Source organism: Phacochoerus africanus, chromosome 12, assembly GCF_016906955.1.
Source record: "Phacochoerus africanus isolate WHEZ1 chromosome 12, ROS_Pafr_v1, whole genome shotgun sequence".
Taxonomy (NCBI): Eukaryota; Metazoa; Chordata; class Mammalia; order Artiodactyla; family Suidae; genus Phacochoerus; species Phacochoerus africanus.
The window spans coordinates 29,814,425-29,833,944 of record NC_062555.1 but is presented as its reverse complement, the minus strand read 5'-3'; the positions used below and the strand labels follow the sequence as shown (position 1 = coordinate 29,833,944).

Here is a 19,520-nt window from a genome sequence, read left to right as displayed (position 1 = left end):
GCATAAGCCCTGCCTCCTCCGCCCCGCCCCCTGCAGGAGGCTCCCCTGCTTGGCACCTCTGCAGCTTCTGCAGGGAGAAGGCTGCCTCCCAGGTCTTGGGAGTAGAGTCTGGCCTGGAGGCTCCAGCCTGGACAGGGGAGTTTGAGGAAAGAAGGAGGTGGCGCTAGACGACTCGGGTGGCTTCCAGCCCCTTGGGAGTGGGACACAAGCCCTTTGAGGCCAGGCTGTCCCCCTTGGCTCTCCTGGCTGTGGAGGTGGCCCAGGAGGTGAGGGCAGGACAGGGAGTCTCAGGCCTGATCTGCCTTTCTCACCTCCTGTAGCCTCACGAAGATGAGCCTTGAGATAAGACAGGCTGAGCTGGTTACCAGCAGGCGGGCGTCCTGCCTTGTGCCTGCATAGCAGGTCCCCGATAGGCCAGACCGTGCATAGGTGTGCACCGGGTGTGGGACCCGTGCACGGCTGGCCAAGCCTGCGCTGCCATTCTGGAGGAATAACCCCCAAAAGGAAGGAGGGAAGGTGCTGGAACAGTATCTGTTTGTCCTGATCGGTGATTCCAGGCCTCCATGCTGGGGTTGGGGGGGTGGATCTGGTAACGGCGTCCCTTCTGGCGGGAGGGAGGTGATTCTGCAAGGTGTGTGTCCTGAGGTGGGGTGCAGGGGGCTGGCTCCCAACCTGGCTGGTATCAGGGTCTGAGGGCTGGTCCCCTAAAGACCCAGCTCAGGTCCACCACCCACCACTGCCAGCCTGGCTCCCACCCAGGCAACAAACGCCACATTGTTCCCCCAGCTGGCCCGGCTGGAGGGACAGTGGCTCTTTCCCAAGGCCTGCTGGCCGGCTGACTCATCCTGCAAGCCACTCACGTTGGCGGGCTGGCCGGGGCAGCGGTGGTGGCCGGGCCTCGGAGCCACCTTCTCCCCCCTTCAGCTCCAAGCTGGCCAGCCAGGGGCAGGGAGAGGTAGGGGGTGGCCTTTGTGGCAGAGCCCCCCAAATGGGATGCGGAGTTACCCCTCACTGATCTCCGCCGCCCATTCTGGCGCCCCCTCTGGCTCTCGCTGAGTCCTGACTTCACCCCAGCCCCCCATCCCTACCCTGACATCCCATAGGGAGCCAGTGATGCGTCTTGGACGGGGTGGGGTGGGGGTAGAGCGGAAGTCGAGAGGGATGCAGCGGGAGGGGCCTGGTGACCCTAGCACCCTAGCCTACCTTCGGCCCCTCTCCAACTTGCACTCCCCCCCCCCCATCTTAAGTTGCTGCAAAGCTGGGAGCTTCAGTCACTGTGGCAGCTGGTCTGCCGAGAAGTGGGTGGATGTCACTCCAGCACAAAGAGGGTGCGCCTGGCAGCGCCATCACCTAGCAACGGCCTCCCTCTCTCTTGGCGTCACCCGTCCTGGGGGTGGGTGCCAGGGAGAGAGAACGAGGCCATTAAGATCCCCAGGAAGGGGGAAGGGGGCCTGGGTCCAGGGCAGGCTGAGGCCAAGGGGTGTGGGTGGGGTGGCTGGAGGAAGATGGAGCCCAGGGCACTGGGCAATGCCTGTGTCTCACTCACTGTCCTGGCCCTGGGGACCCTCCTGAGGCTGGCACAGGGCTTCTGGGCAGAGCTGGCAGCAGAAATCTCCACGGGACCCACAGCTCACTTTAGCGGGAAGGGTGGGCTGGCAGGACCCGGAGTGCTCCATGGCCTAGGCTGAGGCGCCCCTCTGCTTGGCCTCGTGCCCACTTCGCTGGGCCCGGACAGGGCTAAGGGGGCCTCTGGAAGGGCCCGGGGGACCAGTGAGAGGGCGGAAGGCTGTGGGGCATTGAGAGAGCCCTGGCTGCCAGGAAGGGGGTGGTGGGGTGGGGTGGGGTGGGGGCAAGCAGGGGACAGGCAGCTGGGCCGTCTACAGGCCAAACAGTCCGTTCTCAGAAGCTGAACAAGAGCCGCAGTCACAGTCAGAGCGGCTGGAAGCCCCTGCTCAGGAGGAAAGGCTGCTGGTTTCCCTCCAGTGGGGGCTTTGTGGGGGGGAGGGGCGCTCCAGAGGAGATGTGTTTGACCTCCCGGGGACAATGGGCTCAGGCTGGCATGAGGTCAGAGTGCCCCAGCGCCCCCCTCCTCCATCCACAGGGTCCCATAGGACACCAGCCACAGGTTGGGAAGGGCCAACGGTGGCCAGGAGGGGAAGGCCCAGTGCATCTGGGTGCTGCCAGGATGTGGCACAAGAAAGTCCTGTGGGCACAGGGCTAGTTCTATCTAGTTTATTGTTTCCAAGAAGGGCCTTCTACCGGGGCGGGGGGGGCATGGGGGTGCTGACAAGGATGTGGGGATAGGATGACCAAGGTACATCGGAGAAGGAGAGGGGAATGGAGAGAGAAATCCTCCTGGAAAAGAGACAGCGCCTGAAGGAGGCGTCCAGGGCTGGGACGATCCCACCAGGGAAGAGCCCAGCCGCGAGCCCCCAAAGCCGCCGTCCAGGACGCACGGTGCCAAGAGGGACACAAGGAAGGTATACTCGGGCTCCAGACGGGGACAGGTGGCAGAGCTGGGTCCAGGTGAGGGTCTGGCTCCCAGCAGCTCTAAGGACCTGGAGGACCACCGCCCACCAGCAAGGGGACAGGCGGCCCCAGAGGGACAGGGAAGGGGCTCAGGGAGGGGGTCCCAACACGCCTGGACTCCAGCAAGGGGAGCCAAGTCCATCTCTGGAGAGCAGGGCCTGTGGGGACCAGGCATCGTCCTGCCCAGCCGGGCCTCAGCAGGGCGTGCCCAGGGCCAGGAGGGGCGCCTCCCTGGGCTTGTGGAAGTAGGCGGAGGCGGCCATCTCCGTCTTGAGCTTGCCGTCCACACCGCCTGCTGCAGCCCCACCGCAGCCCTCGCAGCAGCAGCAGCAGCAGTCCAGGAAGGCGCGGCCCAGCGGCCGGCACACGCACAAGAGGAGCACGGGTGTGACGGCTGCCTTGAGGAAGGTGGAGAACTGGGTGACCAGGCCCAGGAGGTCCAGGGTCTGGCGGGCCAGCGTGGCTGAGAGGTAGGCAGCCACCACGTTGCACACATTCTCGGGGAGGGTGCAGAGCGCGTAGACGGCAGTCAGGCCCACCACGGTGCTGCTGAGCTGGCCCTCGCACTGCTCATGCTTGCCCGGCCGGCACTCCGGCTTCCTGCCCGGTGGGCCCCGCACCCGCCACGTCACCAGCTGGCAGGTGACCGTGAAGAGGATGGGCAGGCAGAAATAGCAGCCGAAGGACCACCACATGCGTGCGTTCTGGTAGGTCATGACCAGCGAGTAGAGGGACTCGGGCAGGCGGGCCGAGGGCTTCATGGCACATGTGTCCACCATGCCCGCGGTGGGGCTGGGCTCCTGCACCAGCTGCCACAGCAGGAGCTCGGGCACGGCCAGCGTCATGGAGCCCACCCAGATGACCGCCAGCTTGGCCAGGATGGATGGGCACGGCTCGATGGGCCTCGCCTTGGGCAGGGTGCTGGTGGCCACGTGGAAGCGGTCGATGCCCAGGGCGCAGAGACTGAAGGTGGTGACGCCCAAAGAGGAGACCTGCCACGGGTGTGGATGGGAGAGGCAGGGGTCAGCCCTGGGGCCGAGCGGCTGGCTCAGACCTGGAAGTGCCTGATGGGCATGGGCAGGATGGTAGGGGCAGTGCCACAGGCCTCCCAGGACCTCGGATCTATGGCCAGCGTATTACCGGACAAATGCCCTCAGGACCCGTGACCTGGTGGATGGCAGAGCTGAGGTTCCAGGGACAACCCACCTGACTCTTGCTGCTGCTTCCTTGCCTCCAGGCGGGTGAGCATCCTGGGCCCACAGCCCCTCATGCTCCTAGAGCTTTTATTTTGGGGGGGCTGCACCCAAGGCACATGGAAGTTCCCAGGCTAGGGCTCAAATCGGAGCTGTAGCTGCCGGCCTATGCCACAGCCACATCAAATGTGGGATCCGAACCGCATCTGTGAGCTACATCACAGCTCACAGCAACACCGGATCCTTAACCCACTGAGTGAGGTCAGGGATCAAACCTGCGTCCTCATGGATACTAGTCAGGTTCGTTACCACTGAGCCACGAAGGAAACTCTGCTCCTGACATTTTGGGGAATCACCTCTGAGATGAGGGTGTCCTGGGCCTGCCAGTCCTGATTCCCACACCCACCCCTTGCAGAGGGGACTGGCCTCAGGGCACACTCTGGCCCTCGCGCATCCCTCCCGGAGAGGCCAGGGCTGGCCAAGTGTGAAGTAGCCCCTCCAGGCCAGCTGTGCCGCCTTCCAGGCTGCTCACCCAGCGCACAGTGAGCAGAGGAAGCGGGCAGCAGGGGGCAGAGAGCAGGGTGCGCTCCCAGCTCAGACTCAGGGGCTGCCCTCCCCGCTCTCCCCTTCCCTGCTAGGGGCACAGCCTCTCTAAGTAGCCCTACCCCACGCCAGGCCTGGAGTTGGACAAAACCACATACCTCTCCTTTTCTGTGTCTCAAAAAGCGCCCGCTGTACCCCAGCTGAGGTCTCCTGCTCTCTCCTGGGGCCCTCTGGGATCCTCCCTGCAGAAGGGTCCCGGGGCACATTCTGCCCCTCAACTGTTCCCTTTCGCCTGGCCTGCAGGGAGGCTCTGGCAGGTGCTGGGTCACCTCTGGCCTCCAGGCTGTGGAGGATAAGGCCAGAACCTCTGTGTCAGTTGTGTGGAGATCCAGAGTCAGGCAGGGCCCGGATCTCCTTGGCCACCAGCCATGTGCAGACTGGCTCTCACAGCAGTCTGCCCTCTCCCTCCTGCTCTTAGACCTGCCCCAGTGAAAACCACCACTTACTGAACTTTTTTTTTTTTTTTGTCTTTTTAGGGCTACACCCTTGGCATATGGAGGTTCCCAGGCTAGCGGTCGAATCGGAGCTACAGCTGCCCAGCCTACACCACAGTCACAGCCACGCAGGATCTGAACCGTGTCTGCGACCTACACCACAGCTCATGGCAATGCTGGATCCTTAACCCCCTGAGCAAGGCCAGGGATCGATCCTGCATCCTCAAGGATACTAGTCAGATTTGTTTCCCCTGAGCCACGATGGGAACTCCATGAGTGAGCTATTTTAAACAAGCGCTTTGTAGAAGTCACACATGGAATCCTTCAAGAATTCATTCATCTCTGATGATGGTGATTGCTCTCAATTCAAACAGAAGCTGGAGGTTTCGGCAGGCTTAGTGACTTAACAAGGTGACTGACTACACCAGCGAGGGCAAAGCCGGGTTTCTAATTCAGGCTGCCTGGTCCCAAGACCCTTGGCTCTAGGCTCCCACTGCTCACCTGCGCCTTGAGCAGCAGGTAACTAACAGGCAAAGACTGTCCCCAGCTAGAGGGTCCCCAGCTGGAGGGTCTTCTTTCAGGTTAGAACACCTTCGGGCCACCATTAGGTGGGCCCCCTGGGTTGAGTAGGACAGGAAGGAGCTGTGCCAACTGCTGAACCTCAGAGTCTTCCAAATGTGAAACCATCGCTGGTCCACATGACAGGGCAGAGCTGGCCGTAGGACAGCATCCAGATGCCTGACTCTGATTCTTCCCCGCCCCCAGGCCAGCCACCCACCCACACAGCATCCTGCCCTCCCCGGGCAGCCTTCGTGCAGACACTCGCCCTCATTATCACGCTCCACGTATCCAACATTTAAAAGGCTGCTGGGGAGTTCCTGTTGTGGCGCAGCAGGAGCCAATCTCACTAGTATCCACGAAGATGCGGGTTCCATCCCTGGCCCCACTCAGTGGGTTAAGGATCCGGCGTTGCCGTGGCTGTGGTGTAGACTGGCAGCTACGGCTCTGGTTCGGGAACATCCATGCGCCGCAGGTGCAGCCCTAAAAAGCATAAAAGAATAAAAGGCTGCTGGCTTATTTTGCATTCTTGTGTGGACAGGGCGGTTTTGCTGTGTCTTGCACAAATGCAGGTATAGTGGTGTTTTGCTCGGAGTCTTGATTAAGCTCTCCGTTGGGTTGACACACCCATCCACACCCATGTGCTCATCCCAGCTGGAAGTTCCCAGAGGCGGGGGCAGTGGTCACCTTGGAATCACGGAACAGCTGGCCAGAGGGGCCATCTGGTCTACCCTGGCCAGGCACTAGGGAGGCTGTGACCTGCCCAGTGACACCCCATTATGCCAAGGACGGAGCAGACACTAGAGCCCCCAGCCTCAGCTCCAACTCCCACAACCAGGTCCCCCTTTCGGAGAGGATGGAGGGGTGGCCGATGGTGATGGCAGTGACGAGGGTCACGATACCAGAGGGCCTTTCCTTCTGTGTTTGCACTCCCCCCACCCCGGGCGGGGCGGGCATACATATGGACCTGACTGGGCCAGAGTAGGGGGTGGGGTCTGTGGGAAATTGGAATCTGCCTTCAGGAGCTGCTTCAGGAGGCAGGAAAGTGCGGGGTAAACAGGCAGCTCAGAGGGAGAAAAAGGAGCCGCACAAAGGACAAAGCCGTCTCTTGGGTGGAAAGATGGAGGAGGGTTTAGGCAGGGGAGGGACCGCCCTGCATACAGAGAAGCGGGGACACTGCCTTGGGGCCCCTCAGAGGCAAGAGGCCAGGCTGGAGCTGGAACCCAGGGCCTGCTCGGGACCTGAGAGCCACCAGGAGCGTACTCCGCATTTGTCTCCAGTCCAACCTGGAGGGGACAAGAAGCAAGACAGGGTCCCAGCCTGCAGGCCTCCTAGCCCATCTGGCCGCCCCATGGCTGGAGACACACTCACCTCCACGAAGGGCACCGCCCGGCAAGAAGCATCGCCCAGCAGCCTCTGCTTGGTGATCTCGTGGAAGACGACGACAGGGAGGCAGAAGAAGAGGACCAGGAAGTCCCAGAGGGCCAGGCTGGCGAGGATGGAGTTCCAGGCGCTCTTCAGGTGGTAGCTGTGCCATACAATGCACATGACCGACAGGTTCCCCACGATGCCCACGGCGAACAGCACCAAGGCCAGGAGCAGCACGGCGTAGGCCCCATACGAGCTCTCGGTCACTGGGTATAGGGGGTTCTGCATCTGCAGCGGCCGGCCCGGCGTCCCTGTCGCATTGCCCCCAGCGCGCCCAGCCCCGTCCGGGTGGGGGCTGGTGGCCACCCCGGGCTCAGTGGCCTGGGGGCCGGCAGGGTGGATGGGCCGGGGGTACTCAGGCCACTCCTCGGGCACATACTGCTGCACCCCCTTGGCCTCCTCCTCCTCCTCCTCGGTGCCTCGCACAGACCGGCCCCGCTGCAGGGTGGCGCCCCCAGGGATTCTGCGGGGCCCCACAGCTGACGCCACGGCGAGAGAGACGACCAGCGGCCACAGCCACCGCATGGCCGGACGAGCGGGAGGCAGCTGTCCACGAGAGGAGGTGAGGCCGGACCGAGTGCCGGGCTGACTTGAGACAGGCAGCTGGCCGCTGGGTCCGCCCCCACCAGGCGTCTGGCATTGCCAGCCTGCTCCGGGGGCCCAGCAGCTCCCTCCTGCCCTGGCTGGGCCAGGCAGGGCCCTCTGCTGGGCACAGAGTGCGATTAGCTGCCCTTCTGGATTAGCTCCCCAGCAGAGGCCAGCTATCCCCAACCCTGAAGACCCCGGCCCGCAGGGCAGAGGCAGGGCTCCACCCCCACTCAGCAGATGACCCTGAGGCAGCACCCAGTCCAACACCGCTGTCATTTAGGAGCCTGACAATGCCCCGAACTGAGCTGGTTTTTGGGGTAAGCGTCACCACATCTCTTTGGGGCAGGTGCCTTTAGCACCATACTCCAAGTCAGAGGTTTGCTGAGGTTAGTCACTCACTGCAGAGCCAAGCTGGCCCGGGGCCTGGATCTGACTCCAGAGCTTTTTTTTGCTTTTTAGGGCCACACCCACGGCATATGGAGGTTCCCAGGCTAGGGGTCGAATCAGAGCTACAGCTGCCCGCCTACACCACAGCCACAGCAACGCCAGATCTGAGCTGTGTCTGCAACCTACACCCCAGCTCACGGAAACACCGGATCTTTAACCCACTGAGTAAGGCCAGGGATCGAACCTGCATCCTCAAGGATACTAGTCAGATTCATTAACCACTGAGCTTCAACGAGAACTCCCCGACTCCAGACCTTTTACCTGTCGCTGTTCTCAGCAGGCAGGAATCCACCTGCTTACCTGCTGACCACGCCAACTCCTCACTGCCCCCCCCCCCCGCCCGCAACCCCGAACAACCACAATCAGAGACTTAAAACGTCATGTTCTGATGCAGACACAAGGTATTTACTGAGCACCTGCTGTGTTCTAGACACACATACACAAAAGTGTAAAAGACCTCAGCCACCAAGGAGCCTTCGCAGGGGGCGAACAAATATGTGAAGAAACCATCACGATGTGTGCTGTGAAAGGCGAGGCCTGGCCGCTGAGGAAGCACAAAGGAGCCTGGAGGGACCCAGGAGCCATCCCAGACGAGGTGACTTTTTTTTCTTTTTTCTTTCTTTTTTTTTTTTTTGTCTTTTTGCCTTTTCTAGGGCCGCTCCTGCGGCATAGGGAGGTTCCCAGGCTAGGAGTCTCATCGGAGCCTATGCCAGAGCCACAGAGCAACGCAGGATCTGAGCCACGTCTGCGACCTACACCACAGCTCACGGCAATGCCAGATCCTTAACCCACTGAGCAAGGGCAGGGATCGAACCCGCAACCTCATGGTTCCCAGTCAGATTCGTTAACCACTGAGCCACGACGGGAACTCCCAGAGGAGGTGACTTTTGACTGGACCTCAAAAAGTGGCTGTGAGCTGGCTAGACAGATGACAGGGAAGGAAGGGTGCTAGAGGAGAAAAGGCAGCACATGCAAAGGCATGGGGGGCGGGGGGGTGTGTGACAGCGGGATGTGTGACTCCTGGCAAGGAGACATGGGGGTTGGGGGCAAGGAGCCTGGGGAGTGAGCAGAGGAAGGACCAGGAAGGCCCTTGTGCGCCAGGCCCAGGGGTGTGCCTCTCGTCCTGGGGGCCGTGGGGAGGGCTGAGCTTGGTGAGAAGTTCTCTAGAAGGATTCCAGATGGGCAGTGGGCTCATGCGGCTGGGAGCAGGGGTTCCAGTTGGGAGGCAGTGTCTGCAAGGTTCGAGGAACAGAGGCTGGGGAACTGGAGGCTGAGCCCCAGGTCTGGGGTTGGGTGGCCAGACCCCCCTGCGCAGAGAAGAGTCTGGTGGGAGGTGGGGAGGAAACCTCTGCTTTGCTCACGGAGGTGCAGGGGGCCTGTCTGGGCGGAGGTGCAGGAGAGTTACCTGCAGCTAAAGAGAAAGGCTGGGTCCATCCAGAGGTCAGATGACATCTGGAGTTCAGAGCGTCAGAGCAAGGATGCCGAGATTACCCCGGAAGTCAGATCAGACTAGGACTCAGCTGGCCTCTCTGCTGCCGCCTCCCCAGCCTCCACTACAGAGGGAAGCCAACCTCCCACCCTGACCCCCCACCCCTGGCCTCAGCGAGGAGAAGCCCTCCCCCCGGTCCTGAGCACACTAGGGTCCATCCTCAGGACGAGCTTTCTGGACAGCAGCCTGAAGAGTGGCCCGAGACCTGCTCTACAGCAAGGCAGCTCCCTCCTGCCTGCAGCTCCTGGCACTTAGGCTGCCATCCTTGAAACCCTACTGCCTTGTGTGCAGCGTAGGGCACACCTTGCCAGGGGCTGGGCCAGGCTAAACGCTTGATAGAGTCATTGTACTTATTACCCTTGCTTGTTACCCCAGATCAGAGAGGTGAAGTAACTTGCCTAAGGACACACAGCTGGGATCCAAACACAGGTTTGTCCAACTCCAAATCTGAAATGCTCGGCCACTCCTTTGTGTAGCCTTACGGAAGTTTAACACGGGAAGGGATCCTAGGAGGCTCTGGAAATTGCACTCTCCAGAAGTGGAGCTCCTGGGCCAGGCACCCACCACACAGTGCTGGGAGTGGCAACCTGAGGGAACGTCTGCCTTCAGTTCCTCCTGCGTGAACTTACACCCATGGCGCCTGCGTAGGGGGTGGGCAGATGCTCCAGGGGCGCTGAATCCTGCCAGTCCTGGGCATCCAGGGCTTTAGGGCAGCTGAGATGTCAGAGGCCACTAGGTGGAACCAGATACTCAGAGATAGGACTTCAGGGCTGTCTCGCTCTAGATCTCAAGCCGTCCACCTGCTGAGCTGGCCAGCAGACTCCCGATGTCGGAGGAGGCAGACCAGTGGGTTCCCCATCCCCCCTACCATCAGCCTCCCCAGCAAAGACCCCGATCCCGCACTAAGCTGGAGTGACTCCCCTACTCAGAGGCAGGGGGAGCAGACGGCGGACCCACTGGCCCTGAGAGTGTCACCCTGGATCCCAGGAATTCCCCATCCTGCTCCCTGGGAATTCCCCAGTGCTGGCCACAGGAAAGGCACTCGGCTGGGACAGGGTGGGAGCGAGGCTGGGGATGTCCCGGGCACTGAACAGGTGCCGCCCAAGAGGAGGGCTGAGAGCTGATGTTTTCCCGAGCAAGAGCAACGTCGAACCAGATGGTTTGGATTTGACCCTTTGGCGGCTCTGACACTCACATGCTGTGTGACCTTGGTCGAGTACCGAGCCTCTCTGTGCCTCATCGGTAACAAGGGGACAGTAACACACTGGCTGTGACGACTGAGTGGGCTTGGCTATGTCAGTTGCTGGAACAGTGTCTGGCTCCCAGGAAGCGACGGGCCAGGATGAACGGTTGCTATGGCAGCTCCACTCACCTCTCACTACACGTCGGAGGCAGGAGCCAAGACTTTATTTTACAGATTTGGGGGTTGAAGGACAGAAAGGTGGGAGGCTGCCGAAGAAGCAGGGAGGGCAAGACAAGATGAGCCCCCCACCAGCTGGCACCAGACTTGGGTGGGGGTTGTCCACAGGACCCACTGTGCCAGCTCTCCCTGCTCCGGGCTCCTGGCCCAGGGGCACTGGGTCCTGCTCTGGGGACAGGGGAAGGGCTATGGTTAGGTGGGCTTCTGAAGGCCGGAGCATCAGGATCCCTCCCAGCCCTGCAAGGAGCCAGAGTATCTCAGGGTTCCTTTCTCAAGCACTGGTTGAGGACCTACTGTGCACCGGGTGTTGTCTGAGAAACTCGGGAAACAGACAGCAACACCCTATGACTTCCGTCCCCAGGACTCACGTTTGAGGAAGGAGGCAGCCACCCACAAAACCAAACCCCAAATAGCACAACTCTAAGTTGTGAGCAGGGACGCAGGAAGAGGAAGGGGGGCCGTGACACCCCAGAACCTCTTGCCCCTCCCCTTTCTCCTGGGGAAAAGTCAGCGGGTCGTCTGGGCCTGAGGTCTCCCAAGGGTGCTCCTGGGTGGAGTGTGCATGCAGAGACGGTGGCGTGAGAGGGCAGGACTTCCACGGGGACGAATCAGTGCTTGTCCCAGTGAGGTGCCTGGATCGCCATTGAAGTGGCTGCTGCAGCTGCAGGAAATCCTCCAGATGACTGTGCTGCAGGTGCCAGTGGATCCGGAACCAGCGTGGCGGCACTCCTGCCACATCGAGCGGACGATGGAGAGCGCTTCCCCGCAGAATCTGGGGGCTGAGCTTGCAGAAGGGAGTGGAAGGAGGGAAGGTGGACCCCAGGGGGCTCTGGGACCACAGACACACCGGCCTCTGGCAAGCAGGACCCAGGCTCCCATCTGCCTGCTTCCTAGGTGACCGCCTGGCATTCAGAAGACGCTTGGAGCAGGTGGGAGCTAAAAAGAGCAAACGATCAGCAGTGGCACAGAACTGCCCACAGAGTCCGTCCCACCCCGTGACAGCAAAGTCCCCACGCTCGAGGGCCTGAGGACACTTGTGGCCTCCCCAGCAGGAAGAAGACAAATGGCTGAGATGGGTGGAGGAGGATTCCCTCCAGCCCTGATGAGGCGCTGGCTCTTGCAGGCTGTCCTGGCTCCCCCCACCCCCAATCCCCTGCCCACCCAAGGCAGGGCTGGGTGTCCAAACTCAGGGAAGGGCTCCAAATCAGTGACATCAGCACAGCAGGGTTTGAGGAACCGGGGATCTGGCCTGCAAGGTGTCACCCTGCCCTCTGGCCCCCAGAACACCTCCCTGAGGCCTCAGCCCCACCCCCCAGCCCCAGCCCCAGGAGCTCCCCACAGACCCGGCTCTTCCTATGGGGAAGGGAAGTCCTCTTACCGAAAGGCGCCACCCAGGTGAGGTCTGCAGTACAGACCCTTCAGTAGCCACACAACTCCCAGGACCTATCTGGTGGCCCCTCTGAACAAAATCCCATGTTTTTATGAGATGCGTATATACTGTAGGAGGGGAGTGAGCTGTGTGGGCGATTTTTTTTGTTTGTTTTTTTCTTTTTTTTTTGTTTTGTTTTGTTTTTATCAGGGCCGCATCCGCGACATATGGAAGTTTCCAGGCTAAGGGTCAAATCAGAGCTGCCGCTGCCAGCCTGCACCACAGCCACAGCAACGCCAGATCCAAGCTGCATCTGCAACCTACACCACAGCTCACGGCAACACCAGATCCTTAACCCACAGAGCAAGGCCAGGGATTGAACCTGCAACCTCATGGACACTAGTCAGGTTCTTAACCCACTGAGCCACAGTGGGAACTCCTGGTGGCTCTTATTTAACAAATGCTTTTTAATGCCTGTTATATGCCAGCCACAAAATTGATGCTCAAAACACTGGTTACTAGTGAAGAACCAGGCGTTGTTGGAACTGTCATTAACAGAGAAGTCAGTCCTGTGCCAGGCATGCAGGCTTCACCATAAATAGCTCTACCATGGAAGCTGTCCCTTTGTCATAAACGTGACTCCAGAACAATGCACTCAGCCTCTGGAAGAGACAGAACACACCCAGCATCCAGGTGGGAGAGGCAGTCAGCAGACACAAAATCACCTCCGTAAGGAAGAGGACGGGCCCAGCGACAGGTGGAGGTGGGTGAGGGTGGCTGCCCAAACGAACGGGAATGCTGAGGCCCACCCAGGCGGTCTTGGACGCCCAAAGAAGCCTTCCTAGAGGGATGCCTTAGATGGGGGCTTCTCCCGGAGCAGAGTCTGGGTAGAAGCAAGGACACCGGGTTGGGAGGAGGAGGCGGAGCAAAAGTTCCTGTGGGAAGGTGCCTGGTGGAGAGGAAAGTTGATGCCAGGAAGACCCAGCCTGCTGGGTGCAGCAGAGGGTCACCCAGCTCAGGGAGAGAGCCTGGCCCCAGAACTTAAACTCAGGCGCTGAGGGGCTGGGCAGGGTGGGGTGAGGCTGGAGGAGCCTGGGACACCCGGAGAGGGTACCCCCTGCTGGCCCCCCGCCTGTCCCTCCCCACATGACCATGGGCATGAGGGCACATCCTGTTCCCCTCCAGAAACCTCTACTGGCTTCTCACCCTCAAGCCATTGGAGGGCCCGGCTGGAGGGATCTCAGGGTCTGAGACCTGGTTCTGGGCCCCCGGGGGGCGGGGGTGTGCAGAGAGGGTCGGGAAGGGCCACGCCCCGGCCATGCCTGGCTGCATAGGGGGCTGGCTGCAGCAGGGGGGCCTTCTGCATGTGTGGGGGCTGCCAGAGAAATGAGGCAAGCTCTGGACAGTGCCCCTCCAGGGTTCTGACCAAAGCAGCCACCCCTAGCCTCTCACCCCCCCAGCCCTGGTGCTGGCACAGCCTCAGGCGGGGCTGGGACAGGCAGGTCATTCACTGCCAGGTGGCCTGGCCATGTTCTTTCTGCCTTCTTGCCCTGATGTCCTGACACAAGCTGCCAGGCTCAGCACGAAAGAATGTGATGTGGAGTCAAGGGGGTGTTGGCTTCCCTGAGGGCACCTGCCTGGGCAGCCTCAGGGTGCAGGCGGGGGAGCGAGGAGGGCAGAGCGGTAGACTTCCACTCTGGGGTCCTTCTGAACCCACAGGCATCTCCAGCTCCCTCTGGGGCTGGTGGGTGGTCTAGACACAGCATGAGACTGGATCTACCCAGCGTCCTGGCTTTAAGCAGGGTAGTAAGGCCAGCTTGCAGGCTGCACTGAACCACAGAGTCCACGGCTGTGTGGTCTTTCCGACCCAAAGTGGGCTCTTCGTGAGTCCACTTCCTGCCTCCCCCTCACAGCTCATCCGCTGGACCACTGAGCGCCATCTTCATCCTCCACGGCCCAGGACCAAGTGCAGGCCCCCTGAACCCTGTGTTAGGAGGCCCTGGCTCAGCCTGGCTCTGATGCAGACACCTCGGGCCATGTGACTGGGAGCCCCCCAAGGCAGGTACCCTGCTGGTGACAAGCTTCCTCCGTGGTCTCCTCAGTCATCACCCAGGGTGGGCTGCAAAGACAGCGAGAGCGACACAAGAGGGGACAGAAATCAGCATCTTCCTGTGGGAAAAACAGCAGGGGGATCGGGTAGAGGTAGATGACCTGCCCATACGCAAAAGGAGGCTGAGGACAGACACAGAGCCCCCACCTCGGCGGGTCTGTCCCCCAGGAACGGAACCAGCAGGGCCAAGCTGATTGCCCGGCCCTTGGGTGAGGCTTGACCTCTGCATGAATACAGGGCTTCTGGGCCAGACAAGACCCCCCGCCTCCCTCAGACTGTCCTCAGCTCTAGCGTCTAGTCTTACCCTCTCTGATTTCTCCGGGGACTCCCTCTTTTTCCCTCCTGTTCAAACGAGCACAAAGTCTGCGAATCTGCAGGACGCACTGAGATCTACTGAAGCCGCCGACACAAGGACACAGACTCAGCACAGCCCCTAACATCCTGACCCAGTGTCACTTCCTGCAGGGCGCATGGGGCTGTGCTGGCTTCAGCCAAGGCCGTGCTGGGCTCAGCACTCACAGCAAAACCCGCTGCCTCCTAGGGGCTTGAAAAGGTGACGGCAGCGTTCCCCCGACGGCCCAGGGTGACTCTGAAGCCGACCTGGAACGTGCATCTTCCTCTCAGGAGACACCCCCCCCCCGGCCCCGCCCCGCACACAACCCTGGGCCTCCAGAGCCTGCAAACCCGCAGCCACCCCTGGGGGCTCAGCCCAGACCCCGGTGGCAACCACCCCGCAGGAGATCTCGCTCTCCCAGCTACGCGTGTCCCAGGGCTCCTCGGGGACTTTCCGGTGGGCCCACGGTGTGAAGCTAACCCGGCTCCTGGAACTTCCACAAGACATCCTTGCCAGCACTACAGGCCCCCTGCGGTCCCCTGAATGGAGGCCCCCTTGCAGGTCCCCGCCCTCTCCTATGAAACAAGGCTTTGCCAGGGGCGTCTCAGTCCCTCTGAGCCCCAGTACTTCCGGAGGAACTTCTGTGGACGATGCCTTGTTGATGTTTTTGCTTGTTTGCTTGTTTGTTTTTGTTTTTTTAGTCTTTCGGTTTTTTTTTTTTTTTAGGGCCGCATCCGCATCATGCGGAGGTCCCCAGGCTAGGGGTCCAATCGGAGATGTTGCTGCCAGCCTACACCACAGCCACAGCAACGCTAGATCCGAGCCGTGTCTGCGACCTACACCACAGCTCACGGCAACACTGGATCCTTCACCCACTGAGCAAGGCCAGGGATCGATCCTGCCTCCTCAAGGATACTGGTCAGATTTGTTTCCACTGAGCCACGACGGGAACTCCTGTTGTTCGATTTTTGTTTTTGGCAGAGGATGAGGGAAAATTCCAGACCCCTGGTGGCCTCATGGTCCATAGAAAGCTGGCACTGGATGTTGTAATCTCCTGGACCATTTCTCTTTTGCCCATTTCTTTTTTATTAAAAAACATTAAAAAAATTTTTTTTTTTCTTTTTAGGGCCACACCCGAGGCATGTGGAAGTTCCCAGGCGAGAGGTTGAATGAGAGCTGCAGCTGCCAGCCTACGCCACAGCCACAGCCATGCCAGATCCTTAACCCACTGAGCGAGGCCGGGGATGGAACCCATGGCCTCATGGATACTAGTTGGGCTCTTAACCCTCTGATCCATGACGGGAACTCCCCTTTTGCCTACTTCTGACGCAGGAGGTGGAGGGAATAGAGGTGGCAGCGAGCTTGGCGCGGGCAGGAAGCTGTGCCTGTGCAGGTGCGTGTGTGTATCTGTGGGTCTCTGTGCTCAGCACAGGATAGTGTGTATTGCCCTCCATGCCGAAGTCACGGAGCGCCCCACACGCCGCCGCGTAAAGAGGTTTATATTCCTCTCTGGCATGGCTGGGCCCGGGGTGTGGTCCAACAGATGGCTAGCAGGGTACAGGTGTGTCTGGCTGGAAAAGGCAGCTGACCCAGCCTCCCGATTGGCTGTCTGTGAGTCACGGCAGTTGGGTTCCTGGAGCGGCTCGTGGGCTGCCATGGAGCTGGGGTCATGCCCTGCTTATCTCCACCGCCTTCGCTGCCAGCCCAGACGGACAATGTTCCCGTATCGGCAGTGACGCTTGCAGGCTGCTGGCTCCGGGTCAGTGGGACATGCCCTCTGGGGAGGTGTCCCAGGAGGGCGTGGGTTCACTTCGACCTCACCGTGCCCGACACCACAGCTCCCCCCACCCCCCACTTTCAATGGGGCCGCAGGGGAGATTGGAGGGGCCAGCTGGACGACTGACTGCAACCTGGCAAGAGCACAAAGGGGTTTCCTCAGTTCCAAAACACCCACCTGAACTGACCAGCAACAGGAAACTGTTTGTGGGTAAACATTCTAGAAACCACCTCCAGCCCCTGGGAAGGGCCTCCAGGGAGATGGGCAGAGAGGCGTTGCCATGGTAACTCAGCAAGCTTCTGAGGCTCTAGCAGAGGGGAGGAGCAAGGCAGGTGCCCAGGACCCGTACCCCGGCTTTTTCAGATCTAAGGGATCCCTGGACATGTGACACTGGACGCACCCTGCCTCCCAGTCTGGTCACAGCCCCCCTCCCCCACCCCCAGAGTTTTCATCTCCCAGGCCCTCGGTGAGCGTGGCTTCAGGTGGACATGGCAAGGCCTTGACAGGGACATGCACGCCCCAAGGTCACAAGGTGGAGGCCGGCAGCCAGCAGGAGCTGACGCGGGGCCACCTGCTCCACCACACCTGAAAAGCCCTCGTCTGCCCGGTCACCCATACAGTTGCAGCCCCCAGGCCTCCGTTAGTGTCCCGGAACCACTCAGCTTGGGGACAGGGGGACCTGGCACTACCCCCTTGATCCAGGTGGCTAGTGCTTAGAAGCTCCAAGGCAGCAAACGACCATATGTTGGCGGTCACCCCTGCTCCCTTGTCTGCCTCCCCGGGCAGATACAACTTTGTGTTGGGGGGAGTGGGGGCGTGGTGCGGGCGGTGGGCTGGGGAGGCCCGACCAGCTCCCTATGGCTGCCCAGCTCTCTGCCATCCTATACCTGGCTCCCGCCCACCAGGAGGGCACCGTGGCCATACAGGCACCCGGGCAGACTGCCAGGGGGAATTTTCCACCTGCCTGCCTTTACCGCCTGCTCTGTGGTCTGGAGCCAGGCCTGGGGAGGGGCGGGCCCCCAGGGCAGCTGGAGGAAGCGCCGAGGTTGCTTGGGTCGCCCACTCAGAACAGCCACCCGCGCCTGGGTCCATGCCAGCCAGCAGTGTCTCTCTGTCCCTCTCAGAGGGGCAGGAGCTAAGTTGGCCCTGGGTCGTGACCCCCCCCCCCCCAAACTAGTGGGCCCCTACCTTGGGCTAGTGGGACACTGAGGCACAAGAGAGCAACAAATAGGACCAAGGTCACAGAGGGCAAGGTGGCCAAGTCAGGCCTCAGACTCACAGCAGAGTGTCCTTGACCACACTTTCCAGGCTTCCCCAGAGCACGGCCCTCCTGGACTGCCCTCGTCCCCACCAGCTTTGCTCCAGCCCAGCCCAGCTCCCCCCCCACACCCTGTCCTCCTCCTGGGCACAGTCGGGTGGGTCTGTCCTCCCCAGCTCCTTGGGAGAAAGCAGCTCTGGGGTGTGCGTGTGTGTATGTCCCTGGGAGAGCTGAGGGTGGGGCCGAGGCTGCTTCAGGAGCCCGCGTGTGACACTGAAACCGCGGGTGACCACAGAGGCAGGAAGATTCAGGCGAGATTAGAAGCAGATAAGCTGAGGGCAGCTGGGCTGGGGAGGGCTGAAACCTGGGGCCTCCAGGAAGGGCAGCGCCTTCTGCTTGCCCCTCAGATCCCTGGCCTCATGGGAAGCCCACTCGGCCTTGGATCCCGACAGGGAGGGGTCAGCTGGCGCCCCATGTCGCTCCCCCCGGCAGAGAGGCGACCTGGGTGAACTGCTCCGTCGAGTAAACAGCAAAGCGAGAGCCTGGGGCGCGGGCGGCTGAGGCTGAAACTGGTGCCGTGAGCCCATGAGTCATGTTCTCGCTCCGAGGCTGCCAGGGAGGGAGCGGGAGGGAAAAGGCAGGACAGGGGCAGGGCAGGCCCCATGCCCCCTCTTCTGGGACTCCTCAAAGGGTCCTCAGAAATCTCTTCATTTCACTGAGTTAGGGGGCTGCACCGGTGACGGCCCAGAGAGGACAAGTGACTTGTCGATGGACACACAGCACGTCGGTGCTGTCAGGACTCCTGAGCCGCGGAGTCAGATCCCAGAGCCGGGAACAGAACTGCAGCAGGTTGCCCTGCCTGGCCCAGACCAGGCCTGCTGCCCACTGGGGAAAGAGCTGGGTAACTGCCATCTTTGCCAAAGACGCCGGCGAGCCCTGGGCTGCTCTGGGGACTGGCCTGACGTCAGCTGGCGTCACCCACCCCTGGAAGCCCTGCCCAGAGCTGTGATGTCACGGGGCTGAACCAGCTCTGCTGGGAAGAACGTGCCACCCTGGGGAGGGGTGCAGGGATCCAGTCTGGGTCTGAGCGAGATCTACCCCCTTCAGAGCTCCCCGCCCCCCACTGCTGCCCCCCACACCCCAACCCCCCGCTCCCCTGAAAGCGAGCTCCCCCCGGGGCTGCTCCCACGGGTGCCTGAGTCAGCTCTCAGGGGCCAAGTTATGAACACAACAAAGGGAGCCCTCCCTGGCTGCGCTGCTGTCGTGGGCAGAAGGCTGGAATTCAGAGAATTCAGAGTTTCGGGTCATCCCAGCAAATCTCAGCCTGTCACCTCGGCAGAGCCCTGGGCAGGTGTCTGGCCTCATGGAGCCGCCTGTGTAAACACATCCCCGCAGGGCTGTTGTGAAGATTAAATGGAGTGACCTTGTGCAACTTCGGCCCAAGGCCCGGCATGTGGTGACAAGGGCTCAGTTTCTGGAAGGGGAACTATTCCAGAAGAGGGCTCTGATTTAATAAACAGGGTTGGAAGGATAGTCTGGCCTTCCATTTACTCCGAGAACTCCTCCGCCAGGCGATGGGGGCCAGAAGGAGGACTCGGGCTGGCAGCGGGATGGGGGGCTTTCTATCCCCCCCAAAAAGGCACCCTCATCTCCCCTGGCCCCTCACCCCAACCCTCATCTCCGCCCTGGATCCCTCCTCCTCCTGAAGCTCACGTGAGCTAGGGTCTCCTGCCAGCCCCCCAGCATCCTCTCTGTTCTTGCTGTTTGTCATGCAGCTTCTCCTGGCAGAGGTGAGAGGAGGCATTTGCACCGGCTCTCTGGGCTCTGCCTGAGGAGGGGCCTGGCCAACCACAGCCTGGGCGCCCAGGACAGCTGTGGTTGATGCTCTTATTCCATCTTGACAATTAATAGCGCCCCCGCACCCACCAGAGTATCTGGTTTGAAGGATAAATTTTATAGGCTCTCTAGTCCCGAGAGGCCTGC

At 61.1% G+C, this 19,520-nt stretch overlaps 1 protein-coding gene across 1 annotated transcript; it reads right to left on the bottom strand.

Moving 5' to 3' along the window:
- Positions 1-2,216: 2,216 nt before the first annotated feature.
- Positions 2,217-7,339, bottom strand: GPR37L1 (G protein-coupled receptor 37 like 1). Its single transcript, XM_047754964.1, has 2 exons — positions 6,689-7,339; positions 2,217-3,521 (listed from the first exon to the last, which is right to left on the bottom strand). Exons 1-2 carry the CDS (start codon positions 7,268-7,270, stop codon positions 2,724-2,726), a joined length of 1,380 nt encoding a protein of 459 aa, XP_047610920.1. The 5' UTR covers positions 7,271-7,339; the 3' UTR covers positions 2,217-2,723.
- Between the last annotated feature and the right edge of the window lie 12,181 nt (positions 7,340-19,520).